Below are 24,385 nucleotides of genomic sequence, written 5' to 3'. Positions count from 1 at the left end.
AGCTTAGGTATACATGTGCATATGCGCTCTTCTGTGTAATCCTCCTCTTCCCCTGAGACAGAGCGTCAGCAGCAGATGTGAAGGCCAGCCATGGCATGATGACATCATCCAGCTGAGACCATCTGTGACATCATATCCTAAGTGCCTTTGGGTGGATTCTCATTAAGAGACTTAATACTAAAAGAGTAAATGCAAAGCACCAATTACGAGGGATGAGTGCGTGTGTGTGTTTCATAAGTGTATATTTACATTAATCTTCAGATTTAATCAATTAACCAGAGGTCAGAGGAGGAGTGTTATTTTTTGTCTTGTTTCCTGTTTTTAGTGTGCGCATACATGTGTGTGTGTGTGTGTGTGTGTGTGTGTGTGTGTAGCATATGAATCCTGGCTGCCTCTTAGTTAACATGACATTAAGGCCAAAGGCGGAGCAATAACATCCCCTCCTGTCCATCAAAATATCATCACCTCTTGTGTCCTGTTTGAGTCTCGTGGCAAGAATGTGTGTGTGTATGTGTGTGTGTGTGTGTGTGTGCGTGTGCGTGCGTGCATGTGTGTGTGTGAGAGTGAGAGAGAAAGTGAAAGAGCTTTGTATGTTGTTAATATGTTCAACTAATGAGGCTGTGTCCCCAAAGGTGCAGTTCACTGCTGCAGATGGCTCAGATAAGGGACTTCAGAAAGGACTGTGCTATTCAACTGCATATGTATGTACGTAGGTATGTGCGTGTTGTAATGTTTGAACTGATGTGTTGGATTTTTGCATGTGACTGTCTGCACATACACTGAAGGTGTGAAAGGTCCCAGAGTTCTTGTTGTCCAGTTCAATGCAGTTTATGTCTATAAATCTTGTAAAATATAAAGCACATATTTTCTAATGCATTTCAGGATATTTTATGTTAGTTGGCTCAACGTACCTATAAGACTTCTGTAACACTAAGCTTAAATTGATCAAATCTGATTCAATAAAGAAAACGTTTTGACAGGCTCTGCGCAATGATGGCAATGAACTCTTGATTTAAATGAAGCAAATCGAATGTATAATTGGAAAATAAGCTCAAATTGTAAGGCATGAATGAAAATAAAACATTAACTCCCTCAATATGACAAGAATGAGAGGACAATTGGAAAATATGTTTGTAAGTTTTAGAAAATGAATTAGTTCAGCTGGAGGAGTAAGAGGTTTCTCATTTCATTGTTATTTTCACATGAACTGCCTGACCCTCCTGTTTTTTCACTATGCACTGCTACAACTCCTGTATGAAAGCATTCATGCACACACACACAACTGTATAACATGCATGTATATCATATACATGTACTTCACCCATACATATGTATGCATAATATTCATCTGGTTCTACTTAAAGCTGAACATGTTGTATAGATGTAACTGAACATAATGACCCTGCCCACTTCAAAACAATCCGCTGCCTCTGTACCTTGATTACATTTTTCCATTAAAACAAATTAGCTGACATTGGCCCCATAGAGTTTGGCTCTAATACGGTTTTTAAGTCTGGATTCAGAGCAGGTTCACTGGAGTGCATGGAAGGATAGGTCTGGTAATAGTCAGAATCAATCTAAAGACTAAATCCAACAATCACTCATGCTAAATGTACGTCCTGTGCAGCCAAATCTTGGGACTTGTTGACAATATATAGACATCCTTCATGGCTGGTTGGCTAATATTAGACAGAAGTCTATCAAACATTTTGGCTAGCTGCAACATGTTGACATCAACTATTCTCTCATGAGGCCTTTAAGATGACATTATTTTGAATCTGAGCTGCAAGATTAGACATCAAGCCAAATTTATTCACGCATTGAGTGAATGAAAAGCGATGGATGAGGTCGATGAACATTAATCATTCCCTCCAGTTTTTAACATTAAATAAGTCCTGGACAGAATTTTAGCTAACATACATATACAGGAAAATAACACTTGATAACACAAGGTCTTTTTGTACCAAAATTCATAGATACATTATACAATCTATCCAGACTAGATATAAATTAAAGGAGGACCATAAATGTATTCAGGATTGAAACTTACACTGGAGAAGAAGGATTAAATCACACTCATATGCCCTTCATGGCAGGATTAAAATCACTGATCAGCACAAGCAATATTAAAATGAAACTATTCCCCCTACAGACATTTATCCCTGTCTGATCAGGGCTCAAGAGACACTAATCAACCTACTGAGTGCTGTGTAAAGCTGCGTCTGTTCGCATGTGTGTGTATGTGAGATAGAGGGTGAAAGTGGAAGGAGTGAGGGGACAAGGAGGAGCATCATTATGCATCATTAATCACCCTCAGTCACCACATCAGACTGTAATCTCATTAAGGTTCAGCAGGTTACACAAACCCTCATTCTGTGTACCTCCCTTTAATTCTCCATAACACTGTCATCACATTTTTTTTGTGGCAATTTTCTCGAAGAAAACATGCATAGACGTTCTTACCTTCTATCACACACTGCTCTGGTATGGGGATCTGCTGCACCATGTCTTTACAGAACTCCCTGATCATCACCATATTGTCTCTTAAATGGATGAAGAGTCTGTCGGCTTCCCCCTGTTCCTCCTTGTCTTTGCTTTGACCTTTATCAGCCTCTTTGACCCCTTGATCCAGGGCAGTGGTGTTGGGCATGGAGCAATCAGCCGTTGTTTTCTTTTCATCAGCTGGACCTTCCTGGTTTTCTGAAAGCAAATCCACCAACGTGTTGGAGATGTTGTCCGGACTTTGCTCCAACCCCTCTCCGTCATCCCCAGTGTCTGAGTTGATGGAGCGCGAGCGCACAGTGTGGAGGGCCAGGCTCTTTGACCTAAGAAAGACCATGACGTGAAAAAGTGAAAGTGCTGCAAAGTTGTAGATCTTTACTTTTTAAAATACAAGACCCTTCATTTATCTCATAACAGCTGTTTCTCCAATATATTACTTCTTAAATTGCTATTTAGCATAAACAGTATATCAATAATATTATATAATTTAAATAGATTTTAGGGCAAACTAATGTCATTTTAAGGCCTATGCCAAAGTAAGTGGCCTCATTTTTCAGCTCTATGCTCCAGTGTGGATTTGAAATTAAATTGTGACCATGTTGCTGACGACATAAACTGAAGCTTCAATGGTGTTGAGTAGATACTCTATATGTAAAGAGTAATGAGATAACTTTTGTTGTGATTTAGCGCCATATAAATAAAAATTGATTGATTGAATGATGTCCTTAAGTGCTTGCTGACAATGCAAGACAATGTGAGCAAGGAAAGACAAGACAAGAGAGGCTGATGTTGGGGTCAGTAACTCGCTTCTATTGAAATTAGGGCCAGGGTATGCTCAATCAGCTCCAATGTGGTCTTGTTGGACCACGTTGGACATCATAAACAAGAAGAACTTTTTTTGTTCTGATTAGCAACACCTGACGGGAGAGTGAAAAGCCAGCAATGAGAGCGGAGAGACATGATGTTGTTAGAAAGGGACAACCCAGTGAGCACCAACCGGGATTTCAACTTTGAAATTTGGTTGAAAACAGGGTGAAATTAGGTCCGAACGTCTAAAACCTAATTTCAGCCTGTTTTCAACCGGTTAAAATACGGTTATGTTCATTTTAGTTATGAAAGGGTGACGAAGTGATGATTGTAGTTGCATTTCTCCAAAATCATTTTTCATACAAAAATCATAAACACAGTGCTTTATGGGCTGTATGATGTTAACAAGAAGGTTAGAGACATCGTAAAATGAGCAGTTTAAAACATTCCCCACAGAAGAAGAAAGCTCAGCTCTGACTATCTGACTATACTACTATAAACGACCCCTGGATGCTGACGGACACATGTTTCACGTATGAACTCGGTAGCCGACAGGGTTGAGTGCTTCGCTTGAATGCAGTTATTGTGGGATTAAATCCAGGTCAACCCATTTTGCAAAAAAAATGTGTAGGTGACTTTGATGCACAGCTCACTTATATAATCATTTGAGCCACTATGAGACTTGAAAATTGTTGTTAATATGTGTGTGAATATGTGATGAATCTGACAGAAGCAGGTGAAATCTGGTCTAAACATAAACATTTAACGTCTTCAAATAGTCGGTAACTCGGTGATAAACTTTTACTTTTGAACCAGTTTATACGTCTTTTCAACAGCGGCCATAGTCGTCTTTTCAACGGACATTTTTAGTGTTACACTTGCATGTGAAGAAGTTGAGTCAAGAATAAAACTAGAAAGGAGAGAAGTTGAGCTCCTTTCTCAGCTCCACACAGCCAAACGTGAGTGCGAATTTAACATTTTTAGTTTACAGAAATGGATGGACACAGAGCTGCCTAATCCCACCAGTTGACTGTTAGACAATCGGCTTTAAAAAAGAATACCTAAAGGAGTTGACCCTTGGTATAGAAAGCCCTCTAAAAGAAATAAGAGCTGCAGTCCATTCCTTCAGAGCAGAAACACTGATGACAGCAAGTGTCTGTTGAAATAGTTTATTAATACTACTGTGGAAAGTCCAGGACAAATTTCCCTACGGAGAAAATACAATGCATCGTTTGGTATTGTATATTTTCATAACATATGGTATCATATGTTATCCTATGGTATATTACGATATGTCTATGAGTCAGACTCTTCAGTCATTCCCTGCTTGCCTTTGAAGTTTTTACCCCCCCAATAACAATGTATGAAAAAGATAACCATTCCGGCACTGTTTATCTGACATGTATTTTAACACACTCAGACCCAAGCTGAACGTCAGTGTGGATCTCAGTGCTGGATTACAAAGCAAACACAAGAAAAATGTTATTATCCAATACATCAACATTGAGCAATACTGTTAATTCACAGTAATGAGACTAAAAGTTCTGTGCTTTTTTAAGATAACACAAACATGGCTGTAAGTTTGCATTGTCTTGAGACACAGTGTACAGGCTTCTTGGCTCAAAAGATCTGTTAGAAATTTGATAACAATAACGGAGTATCTGCTAAGTCAGAGTGCAGATACTCAGCCGAACCAACCTGTTGAATCTCATCTCTCGTCTCTCCTCCCTGATGGCTTGGCTCAGGCTGTAACGTCGCTGGGGGGCGGGAGAGCCTTCCTCCACCTCCTCCTCTCCCTTTTCCTCCCCCCCCATTTTTTCTTCAAAGGCCTGGATCTTCACCTGCAGGCGCTGCTCTGACCGCCCTCCTCCTCCTCCTCCTCCTCCCACTGCAAAGGGTGACAGCGGGCCTGCCTCATCCACCCTGTAAAACACACACAAAGAGGGCAAAGTGTTTGGGTTGCAGGTGGTGGGCTGTGAGATGAAGCTGGACAGACATTTTTGGATGGAAGCCTCACTCTCCCCCCAACCTCCCTCCCTCCCTCCCTCTCTAGCTGGCTTTCCTGTAATTCTCACTTTCTCACGATGACTGGCTCTGTTTCTGTGTCTCTCAACCCGTGTGCCCCCTTCTCACCCTATTTTGTTGGCCACATCTCACCTTCTCCCCTCTCTCTGCTGCTTTGTTTTCTCTGCCCAACACTTTGGTGCCTGTCTCCCCCCTTTTTATCTCTAACTCAAACTAATTATTCCCCCCATCTCTCTCTCTCTCTCTCTCTCTCTCTCTCTCTCTTTCTTTCTTCCTGTCTCTATTTGTTTTTCCACAAATGGCCTTTATGACTTCATTTAACAGTCCACTTGTTTGCTGAAAAATAACTTTCAACCGTTGTAGTTTTTCTTCAGTCCTCACCCCCTGCTCTTTCACTAATAAACCACCCTGCCTCTCTCAATCCCTCGTTCCTTCAATCTTTCTTCCAGAAGACCCCAAGCAAAGTGTTTGGAAGACTCCAACCCTGCACACAATGTTCTTATTTCGGAGAGAGCCGAGCGTGTCATTCTCACACTGCAGCCAGATGAATCCCAGTCAACTTATGCACATTGACACAAACATAGAAACACACTCACACAAACCCACGCGAGCTCATGCACACACAATGCATACTGCAACTTGGAACACTTCTCGTGACTTGTATTCATTAAAAACCTAGTAAAGGAGTCTTCTGAGGATATCCTTGGGTACAAAAATAACAAAGAAGATTTTTGTGGTCTTTAAATGAATTTGTATAAACCCAAATGATGTTGCTTTTAGTACAACAAATCAGTTAAATGTGTGGGCTCAGACTCTTGGCTTGGTGTGAGAAAGAAAACAAGTTTATAAACTGTGAACTTATCTTAGTGACACACATACAGATCAGCCAATCTCTGAGGCTAACATCCTGTGTGCGGAACAGGATCAGTGTTGAAATGATTTTATTAAACTGAAACTGATACTTCATTAGCAGTTTTGAGTGCAATGTGTTTCATAACAACTGTGTGGTTTGATGATATCTGTTTAAAAGAGGCATTACAGCATAAGTAAATGACCCCACAGCTACTAGATATTGTTAAATCCAGATATGTGAAGTTCACGCAGGACCGCATCTCACCTGCAGTTTGTGGGCGTGCTCTCCTCCAGTCTTCTCCCCAGCAGCCTGGCTATTGCAGTGAACGAGTTGCTCATCCTGTAGATGTCTTTACCGCCGCCTCCCAGTACGGACGGGTATCTATCGGTCAGGGCTCGGATCTCCAGCAGCAGTGTGTGGTGAAAGCTGTGCTCCATGCTGCCCAGAAGGGACACCAGGTACACCAAAGAGCTGTGAGCGTGAGTCTGGAGACAGGAGACAACAGAGAGAGAGATTTTTAAACAATATTATCTGGTGTTGTGATCCATGCTGGTTTTGATTAAAATGAAACAAAGAAATAAGAAAACAAATACAGACAGGATTATAGTATCCCACAAACTGTTTTATTCTTCAAAAACATCCTGTTTATGTTGTTATGTCTTATGTTGTGTTTGTTTTGGAGTGTATTAAGAGTCACTGAAAACAGGTCCCCCCAAGTGTTTGGGGGGATTGTTGGAATAATTTTGTTTCTAAATCAACAAAACATGTGCAGTTCGCACTCTGCAAACTTTGAAAATATAAACTTCTTCTCCTCCCCAATGCCATTACTTTCCCTTAAGCCTTGTACACACAGAGTGAGAATAATACGGCAACTCACGTTACGGGATACGTGGCCCGCGATAACGATAATATCACGATACAGTGATTCTGCGATAACTCATATATTGTAAGACAAAACATAATGATACATCACAATATCTGATTAACTGAAGAATACAACATTTGATGACAGTTTCACAGAATTTGACAAACTGAGATGAAACAATATACGTGTGTTTTCAGTCTGTAAATTACATTTACAGAACTATAGAACAAAAACTGTTTAAAGTGGCTGGTGCATCTCTTAAGTTCTTTTCACCGCTGTCCGATGTTATCCCACTGTCTTTTGCTTCTTCTTCTTTTATCCTGCCGTCAACTTCTTCTTCGGCCAATTCATTTCACTTCACTACCCTCATTCATGTCATAAGCGCTCCAGCGAGAAGTCTTGAAGTAGTAATGCGCTGAATCAAAATCGCAGGGAAATATGTTAAGAGCACCATTTATTGTATATTAACATGTCGATATTTGGCGCCAGACTCTCGATAATTGTATTGCACAAGTCAGGACAATTGTCGTATCAATATTTTGTCCCACCCCTAATATACATTCCATCATTCTCAGCCTGCTTTTTGTGTAAACTGTGTCCACAGCATATACAACTTTAACAATTTACTTAACTAGGTTTATACCTACTGTAAGCATATTTGTTTTACTTGCAAACAAATATTCAATATTCATTCATATTCATTTCAATACTAAATACAAGAATATAAATGTATAGCCTTTAAATACAACATGTTAGTCTTTATTTTAATTATTATTTAAACTGGAATCTATCCCATTATTTAACAAAAAAACCCAACATTTATTAGTGGTGATAACCAGTCAACAACAAAAAAAAAACTACTGTGACGACAGATGGACCAGGTGGCATGATTAAGTAACAGCTCTCTTGCTGAGTTTTTAAGGCAGGACCAACGACAACAATACCCCCATCTACGAACAAAAACAGGATTTTCTCAAAAAACTCTACGCCTGTAAAACCTAACACCACTTGGACCGAGAGAACAACTAAAGACCTCCATGTCCTCCTCTGACTGAGAGACAAACAGGCAGAGCTTACAGAGCTTACAGAGCTCAAGCACACCTTGTAACAAGGAGAGAAGAATGCAGTTACTGCACATTTTGGGCAAGTTTCATAAGCACTCGCTGAAGGATGCTGCATTTATATAAAAAAAAACTGCCAGAAAAGGCAGAACTTGACTATAAATGTTAACAACATGACAAGTAGGTATTTAGGAGTTTGTGAGGTCCAATGACTTCAGATGTGGACTGCTTCTGCAACACGGCTCAAGCTTTAAATGTTTGGAGGATTTTGCTTTTGAAAGACTCTGAACAATACTGACAAATGTAACAGTAACTTTATTAAAAGCCTCCCAGCTCATATGTAGTTTTTGCTTAATTGTGTGGAAAAAGCACTTGGCCTTGATTTAATGTTCTAAAAACATCAGGTTACTGTAACAAGATGTTTTAAAAAGTGAGTTAAAGAAAAAGAAAATATGTTTTGTATTCATTTATACATGTTCATGATCTCTAAAAATAGGACAACAGGTAACAGATATACCTCCAAAGAGCTGATCTGACAAGAGAGATGCAAATCTTGACAAAGAGATTTGTTCTTTCTGCCTCATGTGTTCCAAAAAACTAACAGAAAAACACACAACTTGGCTCGGTCATTCCTATCACTTCATTATCATGATTGTAGCTCTGGGAGCCAGTCTCCTCGGGCGGTAGCACATGTGTTTGTGTGCAAGAGATATGTGTTGAAAAACTTAATTAAAATATTGAATGACTCACTTACAAATAAAAAAAAAGGCAAATACTTCATCGCTGCAGCAACAAGCCAGGTCCTTTCTCTGCTCACTAACCAGCTGATGTATTTATTTATTTGCCTGTTTGCTTTGTCGCTTAGTTTCCCCTGATTGCAGATCAGGACTCTGATCTCTCTGCTTCCTTTTGGAGCTGCAGTCTGGCACACAACTCTCTCCCTAACAAGCCCTATGGAGAAACAACTGTGTGCATAAGTGTGTGTGTGTTCTTTCCCAGAGCAAATTAGTTATTTGTGGCAGCTAGTATATATCCATATATACTAGTTCCATCAAAACCTGATGTTAAAAGTTAATTGACTAATTTATTACCCATGTTAACAAGGAAAGGAAGAGCAAAGGCTATACATTCAAATCTAACTGCATACTGTATGCTGTCTTTCTGTCCAGCTGTTTGTACAACTAGTGTGTCAACTCAAATTAAATCATACTCCACATATGTAGTTTTTCCCTTGATTGAAGATATTTCACACCAGCAGTGGCTTGTTCACTTTTTAAATCATCCATATGTATATCATGTTCTGCTTCTATGGCAGTGTCCCAAACTCTTTGGCTTGTGACGCTTTAAAACAAGGCAAACTTTACTTTGGAGGCCTCATCTAAGTTTCAATATAGTTTTATGAGCTTTGAGCAAGAAGTGATTCTCCAAATAATATTTGGAAGCTTTTATAGACCTTAAGAGGATAAAGTATCCGGTATTTTGAGTAATAATAATCATCTAGACCTATCTTATGACCCCTCGAGGTTTGGAAATGACTGCTCTGAAGATAAATCACAATGTTAACAGCTTTAAAAGAAAAGTGGGAACAAAAACTCCTGTATGATGCAATCTATGTTAAACACTTTGAATTCCGTTTACTGAAATTGAGCAAGTGTTGACATTGTGTTGAACTGCATGATGTTTAAAGGTGTTGCTGATGTTTTGTCCACATTAGTAACAGAAAGAGAAGCAAATAAAAAAGGACTAATGTCAAACAGAACCACCACAAACTTCAGCCATCAAAGACAAGAGAGTCCAATCAACACATTTCTGAGAGAGCATTAACACCAAATAAAACAATCCATTTCTCAAAATGGGATTTACTACAGGTCTGCTGGGTTGGACTGCATCACAGCAGTCAGGGTTTCTTTTTCTCAGTGTGCTTTGATGAAGATGGTGAGATATACGGATCTAACAGACAATAAGTCCAGAAATGCAATATAGAATGAATCCCTTCAGGAGGTCAAGGAAGCCAGAAAGAGACTTGTGAAATCCTGTTACAATCAAGTACAAATGCATCTCAGTGAGAAAAAGTGTGTGTGTGTGTGTGTGTGTGTGTGTGTGTGTGTGTGTGTGTGTGTGTTTGTGTTTGTAGGGTACAAACACGAAACCCACAGGAGGTACTCTCCACTGCCATCACCAGGAGGCCTCTGTGGAGGCATTTCCCAGAAAAACACGGGTTATTTTCCAAATGGTTCCAATGTGAAGAAAGACAGGACACTGAGGTCTGAACAACAGTGTGTGTGTTTGTGAGTGTGTGTGCGCACGCGCGTGTATGTATTTGTGTCTTCGGTTGGCAGGTTTTTGAAAAGAGATTGAGGCTTTGGAGGAAAGGTTACCCTGGAGCAGTTATAATCATTACTATGGTTTCCAACTCCATCATCTGGGTGTGTGTGTCTATATATGTATGTGCATCTGAAGGGGCATGCATCATCTAAAGACAGCCATGCCATATTTCCCCTCTTTCCATAATTTCCCCAAATTGTGGTTAAACCGCCTTAAATGGACCCAGAGGAAAAGAGAGAGTGGGAGCTCTCACCCTGTCCCGCTGTCACCTTCATCCATCTGCGCACACAAATCACAGACTGTAATGTGTGACTTCATCATTACACAGTGCTGTGTGAGCAATCATGTAACACTTATTATGGCTGAACAACACAAGTTGCTACAATTATCTCACGCTTTCTGTCACTGCTTCTAGATGAATGCTGCATGATAGAAAGCATTTAGTTATCAGTGACTGAACTTGTATTACCTCAGGTGGCTAATGAGGGCATTGCTTCAGCTATGCTTGGCCAGAAGACAGTGCAGAGTTTATTCAGGGATAAATCAGAATAGTGGGGCAAAGTTTGAGGTTCTGTTCTGCAAAGCTTGTAGAAATATTCGATTTCAATGTCATTGGCCAGACAGTAAACATGTGATCACAAAAAGTACATTTTAAGATGGCATACTCAGCTGGAACTATAGGTCATAAAAATGTCTGTATTTCCCCCATACAGTGCTTTATTAGGAGCTAAAGTCAGGAAATATTACCCAATAAATGTGTCTATGCAGATGGAATATGCATAAACTTTACTACACTACATACTCACATTGCTTACATGCTGATATTTAGCTTGTAAAAAGAAAATATTTTCACTATCTGAAGCCCCTTTTCCACTGGTCAAAAAACCCGCTAACACCTGCTAACACCCAGCTTTTTTGTTTAGTGGGAAAGGTTACAATCAGCATCCAAACCCGGGTCAAATGACTCTGCAGTAGACCTGTGTTAACCATCGCCTCGGTTCTGATCAGCAATGATGGGAACACAAAACCTGGGTCGACACACTAATCTCCACCCCCTTTCTGGCACAATGCTATGACGCACATTGAAGTTCCGGCTGCTGTTGTGTAAATACAGATGAACAACATACAAGGCCGAATTTGTTCTTTGTTTCATGCAAGATGCAGCAACACAGGCAAGACAGAGAGGTGAGAGATCCGAGGGGAAGAAGAAATAAGGGGACAGATTTCTGGCAAAGTTAGAGACCACACTATTGTTTACTAACCCTGTTTCCGGCATTTGTGATGCCAGACGGTGAGGCAGCAGAAAAGAGACCGAGAGGAGTATACTCCACTGGCAATGGGAAAAAGAGAAAATCGGCATTTAATAGCGGGTCTTCCTGGGCGCTAATTTTGGTGGGAAAGGGTATGCTGCTATAGGTTTAGACTGCCGGGGGGATCTGACACACCGAGTTACTTTCTCTCTCTCTCTCTCTCTCTTATATTAATGCAGCTTATTAACTCTGTATCTTCTTGTCCCATTCACGTTATTAACCATATACCTTCCCGGGAGTTCTTGTGCTCCCTTGTCTTGTAGGTTCCTGGGGATCATTGCTGCAAACCACCTGCTGCTGTGGACCTGCTCGACTGCAACAACTACTAACATCAGTCTTCCCCATAGTATCATTATTGTTGTTGCTAATGTGAATAGTAGACCTGTTAACTCCAACTGTTACAATTACTATTACTACAGCCTTTATCACTACTATGCTGTTTTGCTAATTCATTATTATCAGCCTGTTATCCTTACTATGCTTCTCTTGCTAATTTAATATTTGCTAATCTTTACAATTGTGTACCACTATTATTGGCATTGTAACCATAAGTATGTATTACCTGTTGTTGTTGATGTAACAAGGACATATGTTGTTGTTGCTCTCTTTGCCTGTCTCTATCCTGCATCTCCATCTATCCTATTTTTCAGCCCATCCAGTCAAAGCCGGTTGATATTCAACATGTTTCTGCTTCAGGTTTCTGCCTGGTAGAAGAAGGTTTTTCCTTGCCAAAGTACCGAATGTTGCTAAGTGCTACTCACAGTGATTCATGTTGGGCCTCTCTTTAAATAACATAACAAAGAGTATGGTCTAGACCTGCTCTTTCTGTAAAGTGTCTCAAGATAACTCTGCTTATGATTTGGCGCTATACAAATGAAATTTGATTGATTGAGTTCAGCGTGTTAGCGTGCCAGCATTGGCTAATTAGCATAAAACAAAGTACAGCTGAGGCTGATGAGGAAGTTCTAAAGGTATTCGGTCGAAAAACAAATTATCAATCAAATCAATCAATCAATCAATCAAATTTTATTTGTATAGCGCCAAATCATAACCAGGGTTATCTCGAGACACTTTACAGAAAGAGCAGGTCTAGACCGACTCTTTGTTAAGTTATTTAAAGAGAGGCCCAACATCAATCCACCATGAGTAGCACTTAGCAATTCGGCACATTGGCAAGGAAAAACTTCCTTTTAACAGGCAGAATCCTCGAGCAGGTTTTACGACTAACAAACTTAGCCAAATGAAAACTTAGACCTGATGATGGAACTCGGTCCTTATATGTCTATCCAAATGCCATGGCAATTTTTATAGTAGCTGACATAGATATATTTCATGAATTTGTGTGTGAAAGTGGGAATGCTGACATGTCGTGTGAAGCGCTTTCAGTGGTCAGTAGACTAGAAAAGTGCTCTATAAGTGCAGTCCATTTATCATTTTCACAAGTTTGTTTTTTTCTCTGTTCAAAAAGAATCAGAAAGTTGTCAAGACAAAATTTAATGACTATGTCCATGTGTGTGAGTGTGTGTGTGCCATGTCAGCCTACATCACTCCCTCCCTCTCTAGCCCATCAGTCAGCAGGAATACCACCTTGCAGTTTGCTCTATTTGCCAGCCTAATTAACCTGCAATCAGCAGTTCAAGTGTTTTGTTGAGGGGTCCAATCACAGTTAGCTAAATGCTGAAAAACTGTAGAGGAAAAGAAGTCAAATTAGGGGCAACTAAGCAGCCAGATCTGCAGGGCTTTAACCCATGGGTCAGCCAGAATGAGACTCATGGGACAAAGTTAGTCTACTGCAAAAAAAATGTTGATATTAGAGGTCAACAAAAAAAACAAAAAATCCTATAAGCAAAAGCAGTTGCTTTAGTTTTAGGGGTAGTATTTTTTTTATTTTAAATGAGTACCTGCTGCTTTGAATTGGTGCCTATAGTTTTACAGAAATCCATGCAGGCAGTTCTCAAACAAATAAAGATCTGATGACTACGAGAACATATTTTCTCTTCTGTAATAGAGCCATTTCTCATGACATCAATAAAAAAAATACCTCTCTCGAGGTTTAATTGTGTTATGCTTGCATCGTTAGGCTGCAGCAAACACAGCTGCCCCTTAACCGTTCCTTCAAAAAAGATTTTCCTCAGCCCTGAGGGGACAGCAGTTTATGTTGGTTCTTCTTCTCCATCAGCTGTAGAAACACAGAACTCTCTACGAAGACACCGTGTGTTTGTTTAGGACAGACGCTCCAATTGGACACTGATATAAGTGTTAGACAGCAGTGACAACCTCCAGATCAGCCCGTCCTGTTCTGTGCCTAAGTGTTTTTTATACTTGGCAGGACAACAGAGAACAAGTCATGTGAGAGTGCAGCGGAGTCCTTTCCTCATTAAAATAATCACTCCTGCCTGCTGTGTGCGTCTGTTTGTAAGAGAGAGAGTAACCACTGCCAAGCACACTTCAGGTACATTCATTTTTTTAATTCCCAAGCCATTGTTTCTTAAATGGCAGATATCTTTATTATCTGCATTATCTGTTTGCTGCAGAAAACTAACTATACTTACAACCCATCTTTTCACTGACTTTGAACACCATTGTGCTGCCTTTAATATGAATCACACATCAAGAGTCTGTAAAACATAAACTTCCACTTTGTGCATTAACTGCAAGTCTCTATTGGAAACAACAATACTGTGTGTGTGTGTGTGTGTGTGTGTGTGTGTGTGTGTGTGTGTGTGTGTGTGTGTGTGTGTGTGTGGATTTGTACCTCACTTAAAATGCCCACAGCACCATGGATTTTGGCCACGTGACCCAGGAGAGCAGGGCATTGCTGTCCCACAATCCTCAATGCTGGCAGAAAGCTGACCAGTGAGGAAGGGCTGGCCTGTGAAATGTCCACAAGCGCACCCAGTAGGGCCTCAGTTAGGGACTGGTCTCCTAGGTAACTGACTAATGCTGGCACCTGAGGGCTCAACATCTGTAGGAGCGAGAAGAAACAAAGATAGAGAGAGAAGAACGTCATTATTTTTGATTAAAGCAGTAATTCTGTCAGCACTCAGTAACAATCACCACCAAACAGAGGCTTGATGTGTCTTTAATGAAGGCTGAGGGTGAGAGGAGTGACCCTGGAGCGGGATGAAGGGACTGGTGACTAATAATAAACAAAAGCTTAACTGTAGAACTGTCTGGACAATCTGAGTGAATGAACAGTTCCTCCTCATTATCTGGCCTGCACGAGACTGGATCAGACTAACTATGCCAAACATTTCCAGCCCTCCTGCTACTTAATGAGCCCGAATAATCACATTAATAAATAAAACATTAACGTTACATAATTACAAACTTTCATCTTTTTGGCCTTTTTAATCTTTTCAATACCCACATCACTTCCAGTAAGAATTGGATTTTGGGAGGCCGAATATTTTGTAACAATTGTGACGAAAGCAGCTACAATCACAAAAGAAGAATTTTATGTGTCTGTGCGGGGGGTGGAGATTAGAATAACTCCAGATGGCTGCTTTAGTCTCCCCAGTGCTTCACATGTGAGTGAGACTATCCATGTTTCAGCACCATGGGCTCTGTTTGCTGGTATGTGGTACTTTCCCATGTTAAACATCAGGAGCTCTGCTCCAAAATACAAAGGATTAAGGCAATTCCGACTGAGAGATGTTTACTCCACATTCACTGCTCCAGTTCTTCACTTCTAACTGCATTCCAGTGGCTTTTTCAAACATTTCCAAATGAGCTAATTACGGGATACAGCACAGATGAATGCTAAAAGGTCTGAGCCTGACTCAGAGGCAAAAATGTTACAAAACTCCCCTTTTGTGCTTCACTATAACCCAAAGCCAAGTTAAATATAAAGTTAAGCCATCGACACTCAGAGACTCAGTTCTGATTTAGATGGTGTGTGTTTTATTTTCGTATTACCTCACAGTCTGATGTATTGCAACTACCTTATTATCACATTAAATAACACTATATAATACAGCTGGAAGCCTGCGTCTTTTAGGTGTAACTAATCCATGGTTTCTTGTTATTATTCCAAGGCTGACAAGACTAGTGCCAACAAAAATGTTAAGAAATATGATGCAATATAACTTGTATTCAGATCCCTGGCAGGAATGTGATCAATTCACTTCTGTATTTGTGGTTGTAAGAGAATAAGATGAATCTATGAATGTGACAGTGATAGTTTGATTCACTGCTTCATCTCTAACATAGAAAAACACACAAACACTCACCAATGGATGTTGCTCGGCGACCATTTGAATGAGTCTAATCAGATGTTGTTGCTCTGGGGACTCCAGCTGTGACATCTTCGCAGTGAGGTTGCCTAGGTGACAGTGGATGGTATCTGGTTGTCTGGGGTAGACTGAAGGCAACACTCGTAACAGCATGTGGTTACCTGCCAGAGAGAGACACAGAGGTTTTCAGTTAGCCACATAGCCCAACATGACACTGTGCATAGACAAGTCTTAAAAGAGAAGTTCAGTATTTTTAAACCTGGGCCCTATTTTTTTTTACAAATTTGGGTGTCGAAATGACTCATAGGAACAAAAACTTTTGGAATTGGTCGAGTAGATTGCCTTCTCCGTAGCCACAATACGGCCGCAATGGTTGCAACATAATCTCCTGGGCCAATTGCGCCCTATCAAAGTACATCCACTTAAAGTGCTTGTTTTTGCCATTGACAGGGCAGAATGTTACCTGTCCGACAACATTACGGATATGATCCCTACAAAGATTGTCCTTTTTTGAAAGAGTAAGATCCTTTTTGTGTAACCAGAAACAGAAGACTTGCTCAAGGAGAAGTCTCGCTCAGAAATCTCGCTGGTGGTGAGATGTCACCTGAACAGGACGGTGGAAACGTGAGTTAGAGTTTGAGAGAGATTTTGGTAGAGACTGTTGTGTTGGTGTAGGTTAGTGTATTTTTTTGATCCTCCTCTGCCTGTTGCAAAACTTATTTGGACAGATTGGGTAACAGTTTCATAATCTTCTGAATAGGTTTGGCTACCCTCAGACTTTGTAAAACTGGTTCAAATGTCTGACTGTGTGGGCTTCTTAACTTGGGGATGTTGCTTGTATTTCTAATTGCACAAGAGCAGTGAAAATAAGACTTTGGTTGTTCTCTTTTAAGCTTTTTGTGGTAGCCATGCGGTAGCAATGTGCATATTTGTTGTCATTTTCCTTAGAAATCCCACACAATACCCCTGTCATTACACAACATCTGTGTTCAGTAAGTAAAACATCCTCCATTTGTTGTCAATATTCCTGCAATGATGTTGATGCAGGAAAACAGAAAGTCAGTGCTGACGCATGACTGGACATAATGACATTTGTAAATCAGCACGCAGCCCAACAAAACCCACGGCCTTACCCAACAGCCTTTGACTCACGTATGCAACATCTTTAAATGATTCACATTTGTTAACAAAGACTCTTGTTCTCCAATGGTAGGTTCAGTATTGATGACATTTTAAGATTCCCAACAATGGCTCCTGTGTCCTGTAATGAACCAAACAATGGACATGATATAGGAAAGATGTATATAATGGAAGGTAATGTCACAGATACTCAAAGATTTAAACTGCTGACAAACTATGTGTGGTGTGTCTAATTTTTTTTTTACTATATTCATAGAATCCTCATGACATATGGGAGCAATGAGTAAAGAAAGATAGAAGAAAAGATTGATGTTTTAAGAAGTATTTGTCGCTAATGACAATGCTAATACACAGCACAGTAAACAGAACAAAGCTGATCTAAAGGCAGATTAGGGTTTCTTGCACAATGTCGTCTTCTTCCAAGGTGCATGGAGAAGGGAAAGAAGTTTGCTGCAATTAACATCGACTATATTTCTGTTCTCGGTAACTGCACTCTGTGCAAAGCTGAATCGAATCTAATTCTAAGCTTTCTGTGAGATCAACAAATTTCAGCCTGGACCCAAAATGCACAACTCACATATATAATTACACCAAATGCCTGCCTACACTCTAATTCATGTCCAACAAAAAATGGTGCATAAACATAAAATTGCTGGCTGGCTGATGTTAGGTAGGCATAATAAATTATGTACAGCATGCGTACATTGAAAGCTATTACAATAAATCTTTGGGAGAAGTAAATGAACCAAATGTCCCGAAAATACATTCAGTAGAGTTGTGAACCAGTGGTACTAGACTTTGGGGCGGCTGCGGCTCAGTAGAAGAAGTCATCTTATAATCAGAAGGTTGGTGGTCCGATCCCCAGCTCCCTAACTCTACATGTCGAAGTGTCCTTGGGCAAGACACTGAACCCCAAATTGCAGTGGCACCAAAATAGTGATCACCAACATTGCCATTTACACAAGAAATAGTATTTATTATGTTAACAATATTTATAGTGTTTTAGAACATCTGTTCCATATTTCAAACATGTTGTGAACCTGAGATATTTCATAAAATTTTTAAAAAATGGTTTTAAACTACAGGTGATCCACATCTATAAATCTCTTTAATCACAGGCTTAATCCTGGAACAGATGACTTTAACTGATCAACTAAGAGCACTGACTGTTCTGTACAACTCAGTGCAAAGGCAGAGGAGGAGAAGAAGAGTGGTCACTGGCTCTTATTAAGTTCCTATAATGATAGATCACACTGTATAACATCACACAAGCACAGCCATTTCTACACAAATCACCATAAAAAAAGACAGATACATTACTTGCACAGAAAGACAGAGCTGGTAATAACCATAAAACTGAGGTTGTAGTTTTACTGATGTGTTCAGAGGAATGTTAAAAGGCAGAAGGACACGAGTCGGCTCAGAATAACATAGATTAGGATTTATAGAGTTTACCTGTTGGAACACACTCGCCCACATATAAACACATAGGAAGTACAGTCACAACCTGGCTGGACTGAATGTTCTTCTGATTATTTGTTAAGTTTACTTTTTAACAATACTTTATTTTAGAACACCACCTACTCATTGTGTAACTGTCTTTATGTGTGTAGTATCTGACCTTAATGTCTTCCTTCCAGCAAAACCCCAGCTCGTCCTGGCTTACACAATCTCGGTAAAACGTCCCTTAATGACCTTTGTGTTTTTCGCAAAGGCGACATTTTTGAAAGGTTTCTCAGATATTTTCCAAGGAATCTGAGAACTAACTGATCTGTCATTGTTAGTTTTATGTGAAGAGGCAAGCAGGAGAGAACATGATGGCTTTCTTTGCAGCTCTGTTTTCAAAATGTCACATTAGAATCCCAAGGTGAGTCACAAAACAAAAAATTACGAATCCTAGAGAGACACTTCACGTTGAATAAAAATCACTTAACACAGTGATTGGCTTTCCTACAATGATGATCTGTCTGTGCAAAATACTTTTTGAAAGGCCCTATGGAGACAGTAAACCAGTGTGAGTCTTGGGGAAAATTCTTTTTTATTGTCTCTGGTGTAGGTATTGCTTTGGTGAAAAGTATTTATAACAATTACAAACCCACAAACTGACGGTATCACTAACAGTTTTGGGACCAGTAAAGCTAAATCAACATGAAATCTGAATCAAAGTTGCAAATGCAAAAACTCCTTTTACAAGACAAGCAAAAACACTTTACCCCTAAAGTCTACAAGTCCAAACCTGGGTGGATCAAAATGTGATCACAAGTTTCAATAATCTTACCAACACACCAACAAAAATTAAAGTGGAGAGCCATGCACTGCACGAGGGTACTTTGAACTTGCAAAACATCTGGTCATAAACGAGATTGTAGGACAAATTAAACATTTTATCCAGATGGTGGAACAAAATGAAAGTCTGGGATCGCAAAAGTTACAAGAATTCATCATCAAGGAACCATGAATGGCTGTACCAAATGCTGTAGAAATTGTTGAGATATACCATCCCGGACTGTTTGATCAACAGACCAACCAACAGACATAGTAGAGATGCACAATATTTGATTTTTTGCCGATATTTTCAAACCCTTTTTGCCGATTGCTGATACCGATATATTAGGCATGTTTTTTTCCACCTAAATGCAAAGGACATCAAGTCTCCCCTGTAGTGGAATTCATATCATGCCTACTCTTATTGTAGTGGCCCACTGGCAGATGCAGAAATAACATAACACAGTGCTTTTTAAAATGTACACATTCACTGGGCAATATAAGAAAACTACTTAAACTTAGGTTATGTACAAAATGCCATATTTATATGCATGTAACATTTTCTTTCAAATATAACTGTTATATTCACACAACTCAGACAGGCTTGGATGATGCTCTCCCTGAGACAATCCTGACAATAGCCACAACTAGGGCAAATTTTACCTATTGCATAGAGCAGATACATAAAATGAAATCAACCTCGCTGTCTGTTTCGGAAACATTGAAAAGCTTCCAGCATTTAGGTATAATTAAGGCGTTGTTTTATCGGTGGAAAATATAGGCAGGTAAATAACATATCTGCCGATAGGTAATTTTAATCCATTATCTTCAGATACTAATAACGTGCCGATAATCATGCATCCCTATGCTATAGCATATCTAAACACCCAAAGATTTAGTACTTGCTTTATTTGCTGGTTAGCAAAAAAGTACTTTATAAAGTATTTTATTTTTTGCAAATGTATTTTTCTCTGCATTGACTAATCAATCAGCTATTGTTGAAGCTCTATTTTAGGGAGAGACAGGAACATTCCATTCACATGGACGGTGTACATCACTTGCCAAAAAAAACCTCCTAAACACGAGACTCTTATGCAAGGGGGGGGGGGGGGGGTTATTGTACAGGACAGAAATGCAGAGATCAGCACAAATGGTATCCAGAGGGCTGTTACACAGCTTTACGACCTAAACGTGTTTTCTGCAGCTTTCAGCCCTCATTCAGTGTGAGTTCAGCGTGTCCGGAAAGTCGTATATCAAGCTGCTCGAATAACCTCAGGTGGGCGAAGGCAGGGAGAAACTGTCAGACCGAAATGTAAGAGGCAGGGATGAAACATTTCCCAGAAAGCCTATATCTTTGGGATTCTGTGCATTTTTGTTGCAAGTGCAAACCCCCCTTCTTGCAACACAGTAAAAATATATAATAACAAAAAAGTATTCAGGTTCATATGAAGTATGACTGTCCCGCTCTCTGAAGTGATCCTGTTATTAGAGTACTAAGACAGAATGTAATGATTTTCATCACCTGTACCTATGACTCAAAATGTGTCATGCATGAAAACATTTTATGTCTAAATCATAGTGTAAGTGTAAGCCATAACAGAAGGCCAGATGTGCACCAGTAAATTCATAGCTCTAACTTTATTTACACGTATACAGCCTCTCCTGCAAAGTTTGACCTCAAGGACAAGCCTGTCCTTTCACCTAGATAACTTCACCCATACACTCTCGCTGTCTGTCTGTGTATGCAAACACTTAGTGTCCCAAACACACAATACATCAAACTTCTTTCACTAACTGCTGAGATATTATCTGTAGTGGAGACATCTGCATGCTTAATATCATGTGAAATTACTATTGCAAAGTACATTCAATAAGATATTCTTAAACAGAAAGCAGGACTTTTGTCTTAACAGGTGCAGTTGTGGTTAAGGTCTATTTTTACATCAAAAACTACTTAGTGAAGTTAGGAAGTTCATCTCCATGCAAACATGAAATGAGCAGAGATGCAAAAATCAAACTCCAGTTTTAAAGCAAAAGTCCAACAGTTTATCTGACTTTCCATTGTACTCATGAATGTCATACCATGTCCTGCTTTAACCTTGCAGACCTAAATATTAGTTAAAGTTGTTTAAACAAATGTCGAATGTTGTCTTTTCTCTCCAGGAGACAATCTCACAGGAGACAATCTCAGTTAGTGCAACTACTGACATCAGGAAAAGCATACATTTTTTGAGTAATACCATGTTCTAAAACATTACAGTAGGGTTATTGAAAAAAGGACAACATGCTGTATCTTATAACACAAAAGCAACCTTGCCAAAAATAATTGTATAACAGAATTATATGAAAGTAAACATATTCTAATAATAATGATAATATTGGCTGACTGACAGTTCTTCTGTAGACGTGTGGTTGCTTTTTATCGGTTTAGTAAGACTATTTAGGTAATACTGTGAACTTCCACCACTGTATCTCTCTGAACATATTTTATGTCAGCGGCCATCAATCAGTTTCCCCATTTGTTTGAGTATTTTCTTCTTCCTTGTCCTTTTTTGACTTTGTGTTGCAACAGACAGTTCCACCTGTGGTGCCTATGAAACACTTCACAACATTATGCTTTAACTAGAAACATCTGATATATGTTTTTTTTTGGTTGATGAAACGGGCAGTGGAGACATTGAATGTCTGCGATGAATCATGGATACATGAACATTTGGAGTCTTCCAAGGTAACTGTACATTTAATCTTCAATCTGTAATGTTTAAAAAATGACCAACGTCCAAACAAATTACACTCTCCTGGAAAATTATATTTATCAAGATTTCTTCATAACATTAAGTTACATTTATCCAAGTGGGCATACACATGGCCAAAACACAAACGTGCATAATGAGCATGCACACACACTGAAGTGATTTTTACTGTCAGGTAGACTGTATGATGTGATTCCAGCTGGCTTAACTCCAGCCTCCAGCTTTGGGAGCAAAATGTGGAAACATTTACTGCGCACACATTCACATGGAAACTGTGCACATGTGTTTATGTTTTCTTGTTGTTGTTGTTGTTGTTGTTGTTGTTTTCATTTTAAAATTTTACCTTTAAATGAATAGAATGTGATCCTGTCACTATCATTAGTAATTATACTTTTTTTTTTACCAACAGCACCACACTGCTCTGTTTTCATAACTTGTTTCAACTTTTATTGAACAGCACTTATTCAACGCACTTATTCAGTGTAGCCTGTCTTAAAAATGTGTCTTACTAAAGTCAAAAACATAATTGTGTTCAAAGTTTGAAGTCAGCCTTTCCTCGTGTCATACAGCATCAAACTACGTCATTGAAAGTTGCTATACTTGTAGCGTCACAATATTTTTGACAGTTTTTGCCAAAATTCCAGGAATAACAGCTCAGTTGCTTTTTGATCTACAATGTGGTATCAATAGAAAGATTAGGGTCAATGCTTTCATCGGGCTTTCACTGCTTTTTTATGTGGTTTGAGTTATAAGACATATGGGTGTCCTTATTTGCTCCCATTATTCAATGCATTCTGAGCTGTGTGAACAATTGTGGCCTAAGAAGATAATGGCTGAAAAGTGTGATTATACTGCCTTTAAAATATGAATATTATTGTTGCCAAAGGGGAGGGGATGACTTGTTATCCATTGTGAAACATAGTTAATAGTTAACACACGGATGAAACACCATATTTCACTCTGTGGTTGCAAGTCTCAAGTCTGTTGTACCTTTTATCACACCAAACAGTGTTTCCTCTCTCTCTGTGTCTGAAATAAAAGGCTTTTTCCACCCAGATAACAAGTGAACAAGTGTGTGTTTCAGTATGAATTGGAAAGAGACAAAACAGACAAAAGAGACAGTCAGAAAGAAAATTGGACGGAGGGGGAATTAGATGATGGTGGGAGAGGGGGGAAATCCTAAAATCTCATGAGGAAGCCATTATTTCCATCCCCGTAAAATACACTCACACAAGATGATATAGAGCCATACACTTACACGCACATATGCACAAACACACATGGTGAGGCTGAAAAATAAATATATAAACAGAGCAAAGCAGGAGAACAATAAACTCATTTAGAAAGCCCTGATGTCTGGGTTCCATTCAAACTTCCCTAAACACACACACACACACACACACACACACACATGTGTATACCCCATACTCTGTATGGGGCAAAAATCAGAAAAAGTTTATGTTCTCTGCTTCCTCCTCCTTCCATTACCTCCTCCCCCTCCCCTCTCCTTCTCTCTGTGAGTCGCAGGAGCTGCAGTTATATCTGATTACGACATGCGGGCTACCTCCAACGACGCATTACTCACCGCCTCGCTCGCAGGCTGGAGCGATGCTTCTGCATTCTCCGTACTGGTGAGAGCCAAATGTTTTCACAAGGACGGAGATTTTGGACATTTTTTTAGAACATTTCCTCACTTCTTCAAATGAAAATCCCCCGGTGTTTTAATGTAGGACTTTCTGTAATAAAGGGGTTAAAGTTAAAGTTCCAATGAGAGCTTAAGTTTAGAGTCAGAGTTTATATAAGGATTAGTCTAAGGGTTGCAGAATTATCCCACTTTATTGCATCTTTTCATGTCGGCTTGACTGATGTCTTATGGGAATAATGTTGTACAATTTAAAATGAATGTTGAGATCTAGAGCCAATGTCATAATTTCATAATGATAATGCCTTTCATAATGATGTTTAGTTTGATTACTGAAACGGAATTAACACAAGGCATTTTTCATGTTGCATACTTGAAATAGGTTGCTGGGGAAAACATGACTGAAAATAAGTCAAGACAGACAGAAACTAAACTGATTTAGAAGAGAACATATAAATAAAAGTGGTTTATATAGTCTCACCCCAACCCTAAACTATCTGCTTGTATATAATATAGAAGTGAGGTACAAAACTATCACAATATAACAAAGGTTGTAATAAACAAGATTTATCCTTTAAGTAAAAGTATGTAGAGCAGGGGGT

The 24,385-nt window shown here is 39.4% G+C and overlaps 1 protein-coding gene across 1 annotated transcript in view; it reads right to left on the bottom strand.

The window, feature by feature from the left end:
- veph1 (ventricular zone expressed PH domain-containing 1) overlaps positions 1–24,385 on the bottom strand; it is a 66,836-nt gene that overhangs the window by 22,472 nt on the left and 19,979 nt on the right. Inside the window, exons 4-8 of the mRNA XM_069668902.1 lie at positions 15,981–16,144; positions 14,504–14,713; positions 6,452–6,672; positions 5,008–5,232; positions 2,464–2,825 (exon numbers count right to left, since the gene is read on the bottom strand). Coding sequence (XP_069525003.1) covers positions 2,464–2,825; positions 5,008–5,232; positions 6,452–6,672; positions 14,504–14,713; positions 15,981–16,144 — 1,182 coding nt within the window. The remainder of the gene's footprint in view (positions 1–2,463; positions 2,826–5,007; positions 5,233–6,451; positions 6,673–14,503; positions 14,714–15,980; positions 16,145–24,385) is intronic.

The sequence above is a fragment of the Semicossyphus pulcher genome, unplaced genomic scaffold, assembly GCF_022749685.1.
Source record: "Semicossyphus pulcher isolate SPU_LCO1_2020_fin unplaced genomic scaffold, fSemPul1.0.p SCAF_19, whole genome shotgun sequence".
NCBI lineage: Eukaryota > Metazoa > Chordata > Actinopteri > Labriformes > Labridae > Semicossyphus > Semicossyphus pulcher.
Note: the sequence above shows the minus strand (reverse complement) of the source record. Positions and strands in the feature narration are given on the sequence as shown.